Source organism: Mercurialis annua, linkage group LG7 (assembly GCF_937616625.2).
Source record: "Mercurialis annua linkage group LG7, ddMerAnnu1.2, whole genome shotgun sequence".
NCBI classification, from domain to species: domain Eukaryota; kingdom Viridiplantae; phylum Streptophyta; class Magnoliopsida; order Malpighiales; family Euphorbiaceae; genus Mercurialis; species Mercurialis annua.
Window position 1 is genome coordinate 49460602 of NC_065576.1, and position 17471 is coordinate 49478072.

General features: G+C 33.0%; 2 protein-coding genes across 4 annotated transcripts; both read right to left on the reverse strand.

Moving 5' to 3' along the window:
* Positions 1-6: 6 nt before the first annotated feature.
* Positions 7-5718, reverse strand: LOC126655417 (protein NSP-INTERACTING KINASE 3). Of its 3 annotated transcripts, none has more exons than XM_050349604.2 (12): positions 4855-5718; positions 4404-4536; positions 4247-4318; positions 3996-4139; positions 3789-3860; positions 3611-3670; positions 3424-3518; positions 3180-3329; positions 2640-2981; positions 1417-1808; positions 779-1092; positions 7-346 (listed from the first exon to the last, which is right to left on the reverse strand). In XM_050349604.2, the coding sequence occupies exons 1-12, from the start codon at positions 4955-4957 to the stop codon at positions 298-300; spliced, it is 1926 nt and encodes a 641-aa protein (XP_050205561.1). In that variant the 5' UTR covers positions 4958-5718; the 3' UTR covers positions 7-297. The 3 variants fall into 3 exon arrangements, with proteins under 3 accessions (XP_050205561.1, XP_050205562.1, XP_050205563.1); XM_050349605.2 differs by having other exon boundaries at positions 7-319; positions 4855-5717; XM_050349606.2 differs by lacking the exon at positions 7-346 and having other exon boundaries at positions 480-1092; positions 4855-5714.
* A 10154-nt stretch (positions 5719-15872) lies between these two features.
* Positions 15873-17143, reverse strand: LOC126654521 (F-box/kelch-repeat protein At1g23390). Its single transcript, XM_050348407.2, has one exon. It carries the CDS (start codon positions 17120-17122, stop codon positions 15968-15970), a length of 1155 nt encoding a protein of 384 aa, XP_050204364.1. The 5' UTR covers positions 17123-17143; the 3' UTR covers positions 15873-15967.
* Between the last annotated feature and the right edge of the window lie 328 nt (positions 17144-17471).

Consider the following 17471-nt stretch of genomic DNA (forward strand, 5'->3'; position numbering starts at 1 on the left):
TAGGTATTTTGTTTCATTTTATGCTATTTTATTAAATCAAAGTTTTAATCTCAGTCTAGTTTTCAAATCTTTTGTTAACACAAGTATACTGTGGACAAACCAACGCATGGCACGTGGCATTTTGGTACCGACATTTTTTATTTTGAGAAGATACGACTTGATGCATGGATCGAACTGGGAAGCGCATGCGATCACGTGCTTCTGTAAGCTCATCTGTTTGCACCGCTAATATGATCCACTCATCGATTGACTGCGACTTTGATCTAAGGCCAGGATAGCTTTTCCAGTCGCCTGTATTTATATGTTGTTGCAGGTGATCCTAACACGTGAATTTGCTCTCTTATCACTACCCCTTATAGAATTGAACCAGACCGAAAAACAGTTCAAACCGTAAATAATTGGTTTGGTTTATTAATTTAAAAAAAAAAAAAATTTAATTCTAATTGCAAAAATATAAAAAATCAAATATTACCCATATCTAGTGTAACTCTTTTAAAGATGCATACTGATTAAATGGAAGCCAATTTTGTTAACATCATTTCTTGAAAATTGATAGAAGAGATGCATATTGATTAAATACATTGCCTAAATTTCTGAATGAGCATTTGATTTTTTTTCCAACAAAGAAAAACAAGATGCTTGATTATACATGAGATGACCCTTTTTTTCCCTTTCTTTACAGATGCATCTAACATCTATCAACATTCCACCATCAATGGTTGTTTGATTTTTAAGGTGTATGAGTAAGTTTGTGAAATAGTTGTTGTTGGTTGTCTACCTTGGACCGGACAGCTCCATTGCTTCTACCACAAGTGAAGATTCTTCTATATAATCTGAATATCTTTGAGGGTGATTTTCACATAATCTAGACCTCGGCGTCTCGATCTTCTGTGAAGCCTCCCATTTCTCTGCTAAACCGTCGCCTTCTAACATCTTCATTACTTCAGACATCTTCGGACGGTGTAGAGGATTGAATTGAGTGCATAAAAGAGCTACTTGAACCATCTCTTCCAATTCTACTCTATCAAAGTTTCCTTTTAGATCTTTATCCACTAGTACATTCAATTTTCCTTCTTGATGGAGTTTCTTCACCTGCAAACAATATTTAAATAAATATAAGAGAAAATTTAACTCATCCCAATGCCAATAAATCTTTTTCCAGTACATTTATCAATTCACATTAAGACAAAGATTGATATTTTCATAAATATTCTGCCTTTTTAAGATCAAGAAATCAAGTTGATCATGTTATTTACCAAGAATAGTCATTTTAATCCTCAACTCAACTAAAGTCTTAATCCCAAACTAGTCGGAGAGAGCCATTACGCATGTCACATTTATGATCTGGTATTGATTCTAAGAATACCAGATAGATAGATACATAGAGCAAGAGCAAGAAAGACAGAGAAAGAGTACCCAATCAAGCATGATCCCTTTCTGGTTAGTTGCCCTTCCAAAGTTCAAGGCTTTCTGACCCGTGATTAGCTCAAGAAGCAATATCCCAAATCCGAACACGTCCGTCTTTTCTGAAGACTGGCCCGTTGATAAATACTCTGGAGCGATGTGGCCAACGGTACCACGCACTGCTGTGGTCACATGGGAATCTCTGTGATCCAGAAGCTTTGCCAACCCAAAATCACCAACAACCGCCTCAAAATCTCCATCCAACAAAATGTTGGCTGCTTTGACATCACGATGAATAATCTTAGGGTCACACTGCTCGTGCAAATATAGTAGTCCTCTGGCTGTACCTAAAGCTATCTTCTTTCGTCTTGCCCAGTCCAAAGCTGGCCGGCCATGAATGTGTTCTGATAACAGAATCACAGAGGAAACAATTAATCTCGAGTAGATGTTAAGTAGCATTAAAAATTCTTCCTATTAAGAGATGAAAGTAAAGAAAGACGTTTAGAGGAAAAGTATGTACAATAGCTACATCAATCATGTTAGCCAATGTCTCACATTGCCATTAAGAACTCCAGAGCACGATTTCAACTTTCTTACAAGCAATGAGCCGAAATGTGTTATGAAGTAATTTGAGTAGTAACAATTACCGTCAAACTCTTTATAAATGCAAACAAAATTGATACTTCTTATTTAAGAAGGAAAATTCTAACATTGGTGAGAGTTTTATGCTCCTATCCACACTGAACAAAATGGCCTCGTCAGCTCACATTAAATGATATAATATTCATATTAACCAAGAAAGGACTTTTTTTTTGAAGTGGGAAGAATAGTGCACAGTTAAGGTGTGAGATGTAGTTCCATCAGAAAATCTTTCCGACACAAGATGAAAGAGTTTTGGCATGTTGATTTTAATAACTAAGGCTACAATATCAGTGCCGGTGAGGCGGTGAGTGAAGATTCAATGTTAAAGTGGTATCCATTGGAAATTAAGGACCAGAGGCTGAACACAGAGCTAGTGTTTTTTTACCATATTGGCTTTTGCTGGTTTTGCTGGTCCTGCCAGTTGCAAACCATAGAATGAAGCACTTTACCGTCGTCCAGTAGTATGCTCGTGACTAACGTGGGCAAGTGTTCAAAGCATTATAATTCAAGTAATAATGCGGCAAAAGAAAATATTTTCCGCGTGATTACAGGAGTTAAAATGCAGAGTTTGATTAATAAAAATGATTGCTGACCTCTTAACCGAGATGCTACATTTCCATTTGGCATATATGGATAAACAAGGAGCCTCTCATTCTCAGTGGTGCAAAATCCAGAAAGCCTGAGCAGATTTTTATGAACAGCTAAGCTTATTGTCTCTACTTCTGTCTGGAATTGAATTTCACCACCACCTGCATTATAGTCCTTCAGCCTTTTCACAGCTACAAGTGTCCCATCATTCAAGAATCCCTTGTACACAATCCCAAATCCACCACTTCCAAGAATATTTTTTGAATTGAAATGATCAGTTGCAGCTCTGAGCTCCTTAAAAGTAAATCTTCTTAAATGGCCCAAGCAGGCATCTCGGTCATATTGTTCTGCCGAGCAACATATAATAGTTAGCGTCTATGCATAAAAGAGACCACATGGCGTACAAAGAATATGCAAAACGGACGCTTTCATAATGAAAATGTAGTATCTTCATTTTTGGCATATTAGAGAGAACAACCAGCAGAAAGCTATATTGTAATACACTGTTAAAAACAGAATAATATTTAGCAACGCATGAAACTAACCATTCACATCAAAGAAAATCTGCTGATTGCGCCTATATCGCCACCAAACAAGTAACGCAATGATAATTATGATGGAAAAGGCGGCAGCAAAGCTTGCACCAAAAGCAATAGCCATGCGGTGGCGGCCACTGGTTCCAGGGTCTGATTGACCTTAGAAAGAAAAAAAACAGCAAGAGACATGATCTACGGTTGTGAAATAAACTAAAAAACAAAGAACCTACTACATGTAAGACATGGCAGGTACCATTTAGACCATCTGGTGGAAGAGAGAGTGGCTCTGGAAAGACAGCAGAACAGTTATCGGCCTTGGGTCCACAAATTAAAGGGTTTCCTATCACTCTGAAAATACAGAGAAGAAGATGGAGTGATTGAGTCAGCGTAAAATTGGAAACAGGAGAGTTTAAGAGCACTGTAAGAACAAGGATACTCACTTGAAAGTTCTTGCTAATATTTTAGGCAACGAACCACTCAGATTGTTAAATGAAAGGTCTCTGCAAGCAAGAATTACTTAATTTTCAGGTAAAAACAACAGAAGAGCTCTTATGTTAGAAACCTTCATATAAATGCAGCAAATCCTAAATTGTAAAGTGCAAAGCTATAAGAATATACACAAGAGTAAGGCCTTCAAGATTGGACAGAGACTCCGGGCAGGATCCAGTAATGCTGTTGTTATTTAAACGCCTGAACGCCCATCAACAATATGAAATGTGAGAATTCAATTTACTGCAAAATATAAGTATAAGCCAAAATGCAGCATTTTTTCAGGAACCATAATTACATGGAAAAAGAAACGAATATGAAGTTTCTGCAACTCACAAGTAATTTAGGTTCTTGAGGTCCCCCAAAGAAGCAGGTATTTCCCCGCTGAATGAATTGTTTGAGAGATCAAGTGTCTGAAGCTTCTCCAACCTCCCAATTGCAGCAGGAATAGGTCCTGAAATAGCGTTATTCTGCAGCAACCTGCAAATTTATATCATTCATGCACAAAGTTCATCACATCCGGCTAGTAACGCATTAAGAGAAGTAATCAAGCTTTAATTGCTCAAACAAACTGAAGGCAAACTTACACTGACTGCAAATTGGTAAGGTTCCCAATTCCAGAAGACAAGGTTCCAGATAAGCTCTGGCTAGGAAGTCCCCTGGTGATAAAAACTAACTCATCATTAGTTGCAAAAGAAAAAGGACAGTTGACAGAAATACATAAAGCAAAGAAATGAAACTTACAAAGAAGAAACATATCCATCATTAGTGCAAGTAACCATTCTCCAGCTACAAGGATCAACAGAATTAACATCCCAACTCTCCAGAACATTGTAAGGGTCGTGTAAAGCCGCCTTTATATTAGCCAAAGCTACCACTGCTCAGAATTTGAATCAAATTCAGTAAAATCAATCTTGTAAAATTGAGTAACTGTACAGTAAAACATGTCCAAACGAAGATCTTGAAGCTACAATGGATAGATTAGTGGAAGTAGATAAAGTACAGTCATAAAGTACAAGCATAGTTTAATGAGGGGTAGTTCAGATAACACTGTAGGCCATCAAAAGCATTTACTACTACAAGATAAGATAAGAAATATAAATTATTTTCAGATATGAAAATGGAACACATTACAATCATATATTCTTAGTTTTCAAAACAAAGATGTTGGAGCAATAAAAACTAACTAACTAACCTTCATAGTTGATACCAGTGGGTGAGAGAGTAGCAAAAGAAGTCTCCATTAATGCCAAAAATAGAAACCCAATTCTCCATTGCCAAAAACTCTTACCCTCCATACTCTTCAAAATCTTAACTCAGTTCAGTGTCTTTACTCTGCTTAAATAACAGGAACTACCATCTTCTGATCAAACCAACCATGTCCAAACCATTTCTAAAATGCCTTATCCAGATAAAAAAAAAAAGTTATCTTTCTGAATCAGAACCACATAAAGCAACAACCCATCACTTATAAGACACTTTTCACCATGTTAAACACAGCCCAGTTTAAGAAACTGAACTTTAAAATGAGGAACACCATAATTCACTGAGGTGAAGCACATACACATAAAGAAAAGAAGAGAATTTTCTTGAGAAACAAACAAGAAAACATTCAAAAACAGGACTTTCAGTAAGATCCTAGAGATCTGAGAACTGGGCTAATGTTAATCCCCACAAATTCCAAGTTGGTTTGCTGTTGCTAGTTTCAAAATCTAAGCTTCACTCACTCACTATTGATTCCATTCCACCATTATCTTGTACAGCACACAACAAAGCTGAGATCTTAACTCAAATTGAAATTAAGTGAGTGATTGAGAGAGAGAGAAGAGAAGAAAAAAGACAAATAAGCATAGGCCAAAGCAGACACAGATACAAAAGCAGACACCACTCAGTAGCAAAATGAACTCTTCTTTTTTATTTAGAGAGAACAACAGGGAATATTTTTAATTTTGATTAAAAATGTTGTAAGATTTTAATAATGGTGTTAAATTCTTTAAAATTCAGTGATTGGAGTGTGAGAGGATGTGTGGGAGTGATCAGTACAGAGAGAACAATAAGATGGGATGTTTAATTATCTCTAAAATTTGAGAAAATTAATTTTTATTTTTTGTAATTTGATTGAGAAAAGTTGTAAGAAAGTAATATTGGCAGGTCACGTGCCTGGATTGTCCTAAGGTTTGTTGGGTTGTGTCTTGAAATTGATTTGTAAAAGTAATTTAATAATCACATTCTGTTAAAGTTTCTGTACCTTTATGCCCCATTTTGCTAACATGCGCACCATAAATGTCCCACTAATACTCCTAACTCAAGCTCCATGTTTTATGCTGCTTATTCTTTTGTTCTTGAATTTGAGTTTGGTATAATGTGTTTTATTTCTATTTTATTCTTTTATTTATCCAACTTATGTTTAGTGTAGAACTTTGTTAATTTACTAGTTCAAAATAAATATTTTTACTAAAATTTTATAGTTAACGGGTGTAAATTATATTTTTAATATAAGACAAAAGATATCTAAAAAAAATTTGTTTATATTTATTAAATTTAAACAGAATGATGAAATAGTTTAATTTTCACTACTAGAAAACAGCGTTTTAGCGACGGATTTTAGTGACGGATCTAAAATCCGTCGCTATTTTTTCGATTAGCGACGGATGACGGATCTAAAATCCGTCGCTATTTTTTCGATTAGCGACGGATCTAAAATCCGTCGCTAAACACCACATTAAATTGGCGGGAATGATCCCGCCAACTTTAGCGACGGATTTTCCGTCGCTAATGTTGGCGGGAGTAGTCCCGCCAATTGTTTTGATAAAATTTAGCGACGGATTTTAAAATCCGTCGCTAATTACTGGCGGGAATACTCCCGCCTTTTATTTTTCGCAATTAGCGACGGATTTTAAAATCCGTCGCTAAATTATGCCTTTTGCGACGGAATTTAGTGACGGATTTCAAATCCGTCGCTAATTTTCAATGTCAAAAAAAATTAAAAGGCATCTAATATTATTTAGGATAGTATTTAATAAAAAATAATTATTAATTTTTTAATTAAATTTATATTATTATAATATAACGTTTTTATTTATAAAATAATAATTAAATATTATTTATGAAATAATAATTATATATTATTTATTTATTTAAAGTATATAAATATTTTAATAAAATTATTAATTATAAAAAAATTATCTTAAAATGCGGGTTTAAATTATGAAAACAAATATTTGTTGTTTTTAGTTAACATTTAAGTATAATATACATAAATATATAACATGAATATGAGCTGGTTAAGATGGAGTTGTGCGCGGGAGAACTACAAGGTTAAAGAGTCTTGAGTGGGAGCAATGGAAGGATGGGTGACCTACTGGGAAGTTAGCGAAAATTGACAGGTGGATACGGGTGGTTGATTTAACTCGGGTGGGTGAGTGACGGAGGGCGCGGATGAGGGATTGATTAAATAAAAAATTTATTTTACGATGTAATTTTTAAATTTTTTATTTTTTTTTAAAATTAGTGACGGATTTAAATCCGTCGCTAAATCCGTCGCTAATTAGCGACGGATTTAAAATTCCGTCGCTAAAACGGAGACCAAAATCCGTCGCAAAATTTTTTTCCCGTCGTTATCAAACGTTGCGACCAAAAAGGTTGCGACGGACTGTTTCCGTCGCAAATCCGTCGCTAAACGTGTTTAGCGACGGATTTTGGTCATTTAGCGACGGAAAAATCCGTCGCTAAATGACTGTTTTTTAGTAGTGTTTATAAAAAAACATGTCATTATAAAATGAAAGTGTTTATGGAAAAAATTAAATTCACAACCTTTTTGAACCTTCACGCTGACCGTTCGTTTTCTCAGTAGCAAAAGCGCTTCTCTTTGCTTTTCTTTACCGTTCTTCTCTTTCAGATTCTGGGGTTCTTCTTTTACTTCTTGATTTCGATTTTTTAATTTAATAATTTTATTTTCATTTGATGTAGTAAAAAGATCGTCATTTTCTTTCTCGTTGCTTTTATTATTTTTCCTAAATAAAATATTGTTCACCGCTTATAATATTTAAACTATAATTCATAGAAATGTTACAAACTTTAAATCCTTGATAAATATTCTAAATTTTGAATTGACTTGTTAGCATAGAAATATGATGATTATTTGAATAATTCAAACAATTAATAAAATAGTACTTCGTCCATTTCAATAGAGATTCATTTTTTTTATCACATACTTTAAAAAAATATAATTAATACTAGAAAATTTTAAGATATTTTACAAAATTTCAAAATAGAGTTAGATTAAATATCTAGTGAAAATAATTATGTATGATTTGGTGGACTACTTTGGGTTGTTAAAGCATGCTAATGATGAGTGTTAAGTTTTACTAAGGTGAAGCAGCAGTACACCAAAACAACATTATTACTACAGAAATGGACCCACCAAATATTTTGCTTTTCCTGCTTCTGTATGCATCAATCAATCCCATCAACGGTCCTGATTTATCCATAGGTTACTACTACCTACAGTGTCATTAGCCCTTTACCATCATGCTCCATGTGCCAATGGTATGTGTTGATGTGCCTATTCCTGCTTTTTGATAATTATTATTAAAATAATTTTTTTTCAGCCCTCTAAACTATATCACTTCTGATTATTTGATTCTTAAAATAATTTATATTTTTTATAGTTTTTTAATTAAACAAGGACGCATATTCAAATTCCTGATTAATAAATATGATGTCGTTCTAGATAAAATTTTCTGTTTTAAAACGTAATAAAACGACGTCATTTTTGTTATTCAGGAATTTAAACGTGCATTTCCGTGTAGTATGAACTCAGTTCTTCGACGACTTTCGCTCGTCGGAGGTCGTTTTTTATTATCATTTTTAAATTAAAAAGAAAATATATATATATATATATTGAGTCCGTTTATCAACTAAAGCCTTTAGAAGGATTAATTTTGAGATATATTGTAAATGTTAAGGATATTTGTGAATCTTTTTTTTAATAAATTTGATGCTGTTAATTGCCTTATTTAATAGAAGGGTTCATTTGTCTAATAAAACAGTTTAAAGAATGTAATTGTTCAATTAAAAAAATATAAAAATTTAATTATATCTAAAAAAAATTATGAATATTTTTAGATAATTATAAATTTATTTGTATATTTTACCTGATAAAAAACAAGATAATTGTTTAAGTAAGAACTATCACCCCATTATTAATTTTTTAATCGAAAAGAATATTTAGCTACGATATAAAAAGAATCAATAAAATGTAATTCAATTACTAATATATATGCTGAACAATAAATTAATAGGTCGTGATTTTATGGGTTCGATTTTTCTCACAAATGCTTCTCGCTCCAATTAAAAAAAAGGAGGAAGGGGCCTAATGGGTAAGGCAGAAGTAGCAGCAGTTTTAAGAAAAGAAAAGGGGGAAATTTAGAAGGCCGAAGTGGAAGAGTATTTTTGTCGCATTGGGAAGACTGAATATTCTCTAATCAAACTGCTAAATGCAATTATCAAAATTTAATACTAATAAAACCCACCTTTTTATTCCCTCCTACTCTACTTTTGGGTATTTTGGTCGCTTTGAACATTGCAAATTTGCAACTCCCACATCCACTTGCTTTTCCATTTTTTACTTTCTCCAGATATTACTCTACTTCTGGCTAATAATCACTCACGGAACCTGACTTTAGGAGTATCTTACGTTAAACCCCCTGATCTAAAAAAATCTGTCGTAAACTCTCTAAACTTTACTTAATGATAAGTTAAACCCCCTTTACCCTAAAACCGCACTAAAAAACCGCCCCAAGCCCTTTATTTTTTCAAAAATACCTAAAATACCCCTAAGGTCAATAACAAAAATCAAACCAACCTAATCTAACCAAATCTAAAGTCATTATCTAATCAAATCAGACATAAACCATCCAAAACATACTTAAATCATCAATCAACTCAATTAAATCAAACCATCCAACCGAAAACTTCCACCCGCCGCCGCCGGTTTTTTCCGGCCACCACCGTCTATTGCCGCAAAAAAAATTATCCAAATAAAAACTCATTTAATTTTAAAAAATAAATAAACAATTATTTTTAATTTAAATAAAAAATATTTTTTTTAAATTAATTTAAACCCACCGTGGTGGGTCTGCTCACCGGAAAGCAGACCCACCGCATCAGACCCACCGGCCGGTGGGTCTGCTATCTGCAGCAGACCCACCGGCCGGTGGGTCTGCTCACCGGATTGAAATAATTTTTTTATTATTTTTTATTTAAATTAAAAATAATTATTTATTTAATTTTTAAATAAACTTAGGTTTGATTAGATTTGTTTGGTTTGATTTGATTGGATCGGTTTTAAGTGTGGTTAGATTGAAGTTGTCTGGTTTGTTTGTATTTATTTACAGATTTGAAGGGTATTTTGATCAATTTATGCGAAAAGGGGTTTAGCTAATTATTGGGTAAAGTTTAGGGGGTTTACGGCAGGTTTTTTTAGATCAGGGGTTTTAGCGTAAGGTACCCATAAAATCAGGGTCCGTGGGTGATTATTAGCCTCTACTTCTCTAAACAAAAATTACACTTTACCCAATTAAAAACTAGCTAAATTATAGGAGTATTTCATTTATTTTAAAAAATAAAGTATATTTCGCTTATTTTATCTTCATAGACTGTCCATTTTTTTATAGTACAATTTAAAAGTACAATTATTGTAAAACTTTACAAATTTTTTTTGTTTAATAACAATAAATACTACTACTAATTATTAACTTTAGATTTTGTATAATTGTTTTTGGTACTATATATATATTTGTAATTTGTTTAAAATATATTCTACAAAATTCACATAATTCGTTTTATAAATTGTTATTATCTTAACCATTATGTTGCACACATAGTTGATAATAAAAATAACATTTGAATTAGAGAGTTTATTCAACACAAGGGTTGTTTTATCATTTTTACAACAAATTAATGAGTGTTTGTGATATTAAAATATATAATTATTATTTATTCATATTTTTATTTAATATCTTAATATTGCAAATGTTTTATTAGTTTATTTACGTGATACAACCGTTGCGTTGTATAATTTATTTACATTTGTAAATCACGTTGCATAATTATTCCTTTAGTTATTGTTAATTAATTCTCATATACTCCTTCAACTGATGTCAGTCCAACTTTCCCAGGGTGACAGTGTTCATCTCATGGTAAAAATTAGTCAGCTTGATTAGGTTGATTATCTATATCTTTGAATTAGCAGCTAATAGCCTAATAGAATACAATTTGAAAATTTCAGTTGGATTTCATTGAAAATTTTACCATTTTTTGAACAATTAAGACTTTAAAAGTATAAAAAGCAAAGTTCATTACTAATTATATAAGCTCTTATTAACCTTTTTAAATTCATTAACCCTTTTTTTTTATCAAAGGTAGAATTACATTAGGTTAGGTGTTAGCGGAATTAACGGAATTAGCGTGATTATTCATTTTTTAACCAGCCCACTGGCTGCCAGAGGGAGGGTCGAACTCTTGCCCTCTGGAGATACATAGTGAGAGTAGTCCATTGGACTACACCTCACCTGTCATTAACCCTTCACTCATAGTATTAATAATTTTTACTTTAAAATATTAAAAAAATATAATTTCTATTTTTAAAATAAAATTTAAGACGATGAGCACAGCAATTTGAAAATTAGAGGTTGGTGCTGTTGAAAAGAATTTTGTGCTTTTTTCTTCTGTTAGGTAGAGAAAAAGCAAATAGTAGAAAATTGCCTTTCAGGTTGTGAATTACTGAGATCATTTTATGGGCCCATGATTGATGACATTAGCTATATATATATTTTGTTTGTTGGACTAAGAAATGGGTCCACTTCCAAGTCATCATATTCTTATGGTGGGCCAACTGCCCTAACCAACTATTATATTTATTTTTAAATTGTTTCTTAATTAAATTACTTTATTTAATCTCTTTATAATAACATGTTTAATTCTTAATTAATTTAAGGGATATGGTGGAGATATAATTGATACTTGATGATGACTGTTATACATGTTTTTTCCAAGTTTTATTTATTGTGTGGTGGGAATAAAAGAATATATTTTTCAACTTGTTTGTTCACCACACTACTAAAGTACAGCTATTTAACGACGGACTGAATACGGTCAGGAAATCAATTCCCGACGAAATTGTCCGTCGGCAAATATGGCGTCGCTGAATAAATTAGCGATGCCAACGAAAAATCTATCAGCAATTGCCCACAGATAACTCTATCGCCAATTGCACCGGTCCGTCGTTAAACGGGCCGCTGGCTAACGCGTTTACTAACGGCCAATGACGAAATTGGCGACGGACCTAGTCGTCGCCAATTAGCAATGGATAGGTTCCATCGCTAAATGCCGGATGATCGGTACGACGGCTCCCGATGAACAAACTCGTACAGTGGTGACATTATTTATTAATTTATGGGCTTGGCCTATGTGGAAATATATTGTAGAGGAATTTGCACAAAATACTCTTTTTTAAAAAATATTTATAAAAATATTCCGTTTTTTGAAAAATTAATTTTTTACCTTTTTTTTTGAAAATTTATTTTTTTAATCCGAAATTTATTTTTTTACTCTGAAAAAATTAGTAAAAATACTCCGTTTTTTTTAAACTGTTTGAAACTGTATTATAAACGGTTTCAAAGATGTCTACTTTAAAAAAAATTGAAACTTTTTGAAACTGTAATTGAAACTGTTTTTTAAAACGGTTTCAAATTATTTTTTAAGAAACGGTTATAAACCGTTTGAAACCCAATTAAAATCCGTCTTTGAAACGGTTTATAAATGTTTCAAATTTTATTTTATTTTCTGAAACCGTTTGAAACTATTAGAAACTGTATATGAAACGTTTTGTAAAATAGTTTCAACTTATTTCTTAAAAAACAGTTATAATCCGTTTGAAACCCAATTAGAAACTGTCTTTGAAACTCTATTAGAAACTGTATTTGAAACGTTTTGTAAAACAGTTTCAAATTGTGTTTTTTGAAACTGTTTGCAACTGTTTTCAACTGCGGAATAAAAAAATAAACTGCGGAGTAAAAAAATAAATATTTAAATTTTTTAGGTACGTTAATAAATTTTCAGTTTTTGAGGTATTTTTGACAAATATTTATAGTTTTTGAGGTATTATTGTAAATCACCCTATATTGTAATGGACTGTTAAAACATAGTAGTTTTGCCATGGCCCAATGATTAAGAATGAAATGAGGTTTTGTTCCAGCATTGAACATGGGCCAGCAGCAACACCCGGCCTCAAAAACTATTTTACGTACCTCTGTTCTGTTCCAGCACTGAACATGAACCACGACCATTCTATTTTTTTTGGTATGAACATGAGTTGTTCTCAAATGATTTTAAGTATAAAACAACACTTTCAAACCTTTAACATTTAAATTAATTCTCATTCGAGTAGCATAAGTTCCTTATAACGGGAGTCGGGAGGTAAAATTCTGACCCGAAGTTTTAAATGGTTGCACACATGAGTACGGTTTAAATCGCGACCTCACTTAAAATATCACTTAAAACAGAAGAGCGTTTTACCAATTCATTTATGTTTTGTGGTTCGCGATCTTTCTATATGATATTAATTATAGAGATTATGAATAGATATTATATGCATTATGGATGGTGATCATTCCGATGAAGATCAAGTCTCATATATCACGTTTCTCTTTTTTTTTTTCTTTCTTGGTAAGCCCATCCGGTTTTCAAGGCTTCGCCCTGACTAATCCGGATCCGACCCGTGTCGCGCACCTAGCATGGTGGGTGAGTCTGCCAGTGGGAATTTTCTGTATTCACAAGGACTCGAACTTGAGACTCTCTTTTTCATTAGCATTTCATATAAATCCATCGGTGATACCAACTGATACCAATATTGGTGGGTAATTATCGTTGAATGTATTTATTAAAAAAATACCGATGGATTAAGTAGTCCATTGATAATTAATAAAACCATTGAAGTGTTATAAAATCACTAAAATTCGGCATAAAAGATGTGCTAAATTTTCAGACTGATTAGTGATTAGCAATAATTTATCTTTCCATCAAAAATTTGTTGGTGTTGTATTGACGCTATTTTTTTTATAATCTTGCTACAATCGTGTTCTTTTCTATTTGGGATTCATCAAAATTCCATCATTAATTTTTTAATAAAACAACCGCAAACAGTTACTGAATTATAAATTACGACAAATTTTTGATTATTCATAAAATTATGTCAATAATATGATATTATTTTTTAACAATGGTTTTTTTTTATCTTCAACTGCTATGTATTAATGTTAGATTATTAGATTAGAAATTAGTAGGACATCAACTACTAAAGGCAGGATCGAAACCCTGATCTTCCGAAATATACGGCGAGTGCATGTGTACCGACGGGGCTACACCTCATGTAACAGTGCGGCTTGATAGTATTGATAAATATTTGGTGCGATAGGTTTAAATTTCTCCTCTCTGGTTGTAATATAAAATATTAAACGTCGAACAATATTTCTTTACAAAAAACCGAAGCTCAGTCCGCATTTGGCTAACAAATCCGCCACTATATTACATTCCCTAAATATAATCTCTATAAATTTTTGATTCGAGCAACTCAAAGGGAAATTTCAACAGCCTTAAATTAATTTTCAGATCTGAGTCTTACATAAATTGATTTAGTTCGTTACATTTTGTAATGACCACCAGTTGAATTCGTGTGGGGTTCTGATATTTGAAATGCTTATCCGAAATCTGCAGGGACGACTTCAATTCTGAGCTACTAAATTGCAACCACAACCACAGGTATATGTTACGTTTGGAATTAATTGATTTACAGATATATATCTTCTTCTCATATTATCCAGTCTTGCATGGACCACTAAAGCTATTTATTTTATTAGATAATGCAACAGTAGACTTATGCTAAAATTAATATATGATGCTGAAAGATTCGACTATACGATTTGCAAGAACATGCAAATTTGAATTCACTTTTATTCTATTCAATGTACCAGCTTGCGAGCAAAATTTTGTTTTAAATTGCATTTTCTATTGTTTAGTTAAATTAAAATTGAGATATTTTTTAGTTATATCCAACTTAATTTTATATCAGTAAAACAAAAATTAATAGACTGACTCGAATATATCATGTATGTATTATAGAAACTCTATTTACGGTTTTTATATTGATAAAAATAGAATTCAATTAGTTTGGTTGTTAGGAATTAGAATTTTGATCGAAACAACAGAGTGGTGATGTCCAGATCAAATTTGATATTTATTTAGAGAGTCTAGTCACTCGGATTAGATCTCACTTACCTATTATGATGCATTATTACATAAAAATGTAATACTATGAGTAATTAAAATTTTAGTTATTTAATAATGTGTTATAATTTTATCAACTCAATCATATAGATGACTTGGTGGACAGTCCATCTAACTAATTATCAATGTCTAGTTAATTAACTCCGAACAAATTTCTCCAAAGTAGGTTACCCAATTGGTAATCAAATTTTGTTGACCAGAAAAGGTATAGTTAATTCAAAGTCAATATACGTGCCCTCCTGCTTGAGCAAAGATGAGTCTGAATATTGAAAGCTTTAAAAATATTGTTTCATACTTAAAACTCATTCAAAGTACCTATAAAAATAATTATATCAGATATAAATATTTTACACTTCATTAACCAACGTTTTATTTGTTATATTGTATTATTTCTCCAATTTGCATTTTATTACAATAAAAAGTTACTCATTTATTATACTTATAGTTTTACTTATGCGGGATAAAAAAAACCAATAATATGCCCTTCTTTTGTTCTTTTTTTAATATATGATTCTTCGTGAATCATTTTTTTCAATATATGGTTCTCTGTGTGACGTTTTTTCAATGGTACGGTCTTATGTGTATGTCGTTTTTTTATCTATATATAGTTTTGCAATATGACGTTCTTACGTAGCAAAATTGGGCAAGTAAATAATATTGCATTATCATATAAACAAAAAATCACTAAATAAACGGGCAATTTCTTATTATAACAAATAAAAATTTAAGTTACCACAATATAAAAAATAAAATGTTGGTTATCGAAGTGTAAACGGAGTATAATTCGGTATCCACAATATTTTGTATTGATGGACAAAAAAGATTATTTGTCTCAATTTTATTGGTCTATACAATAATTTCTCATCATAATGCCCAATAAATTATATTTTTTTTATTTAAATCATAATAATAAACAAATCAATAAAAGTAAAATTACATTTATAAAATTATTCACTCAAATCTCAAAGCACAGTGAATCGTCTGCCCTGAATCACAGTAGCCTTATACAGATCACCCAAGCTCACATAAGCACAAGTAAACACTAACCTCTCCATCAACGTACATTCACCATCATTCACGACACCGTTGCTTACACTACTCCAACTACATCCGCCGCCATGGCCGTCAAGTTCACACAAGAACACCTCCTCAGGATTTGAACCGTTGATTATAAACACAAAATCACCCATTACATGTACAACTATTGATGACAAACTTAAAACCTCACCTCTCATCTTCTCCACTAGAAAATTCGGCATCTCACCGATTTCTCTGGTTATCTCCATTGATTCACAGTTCAGCTCAAATAATTTTACTTCATTAACCGTTTCATCAGTTTCCCCGATCAGACTGATCAAAATCAGACGGTCGTTAGCGAACCCTATGCAGCAGCTCTGCATGTTTATGTAAGGGCATAAATTATAAGGCCCGTACCAAGTTTTGGTTTCCGGGTCGAACTGGAAAGCCACGGCGGTTGTTTTCTCTGCAACGTACATTTTATCAGCAGTGACTGCTGTGGACAGCCACGTGGAGGCTGCTGAGTCTTTGAAGACGGCGGGCATGGATTCGCATGTGTCCCACGTGCATGTTTTGGTGTCGTACATCTCCACTGCTAAAGGGTCATCCTCGAATTCACATGTTCCGCCGGCGATGATAACGCGGTGGCCGACGACAGCAACAACAGGGTCTGTTCTCCAGATGGGTGGCGCGTCAACGACGCGCCACTCTTCATGAAAAGGGTCGAAAGAGAAGGAGAATTTGGAAGGGGATAGCATGTAAAGTAGAGTGGAGTGAGATGAACGGAGAGGGGAGACGGAAGTGATTTCCGACGACGACGGTGGTTCTTGAATCTTGATCCAAAGGGAGGAGCGGGGATCGAAAGCGTAGGCGGCGGTGGAGTAAGGAGACCTGGTGGACTGAGAGTGGAGGAAAAGCCATGGTTTGATTGGGTTGAGATGATGAAGAGAAGTAGAAACAGCTTGCTTCCAAGATTTGGAGACTTGAAAGGTGGAGACAAGATCTATGAGTGGAACATTAGTGAATATTGATTCTAATATGTCTCCATTAATTGACACTTCTTCTTGGCTTGCATTGTCGGCTTCTCTATTTTTCGACATTTTTATGTGAGTATGGCGAGAGTACTGCTCTAGTGAACTTATATAATTGGTGTAGCTGACTTGGCTTATCTCAACTATGAAAAATTATTGCGCACAACCGTTGCGTCATGTCATTCGTGCAACAAACCAATGATGCGTTAGTCATGTGGAAAAATTCATAATAAAAAAATTAAATAATAAATAAAAGATTTCCTATCGCAAATCCCAATTGGCTTGTTGTAAATATGACATGGCACAACCAATGCATGGGATAAACATTCCTCAACTATTAGTTGGTCCTTTATAAAAAAATTATCGTGCCACCTCATTTTCAAAATAAGTTAACAAGTGTTTACTTTTAAATATTTAA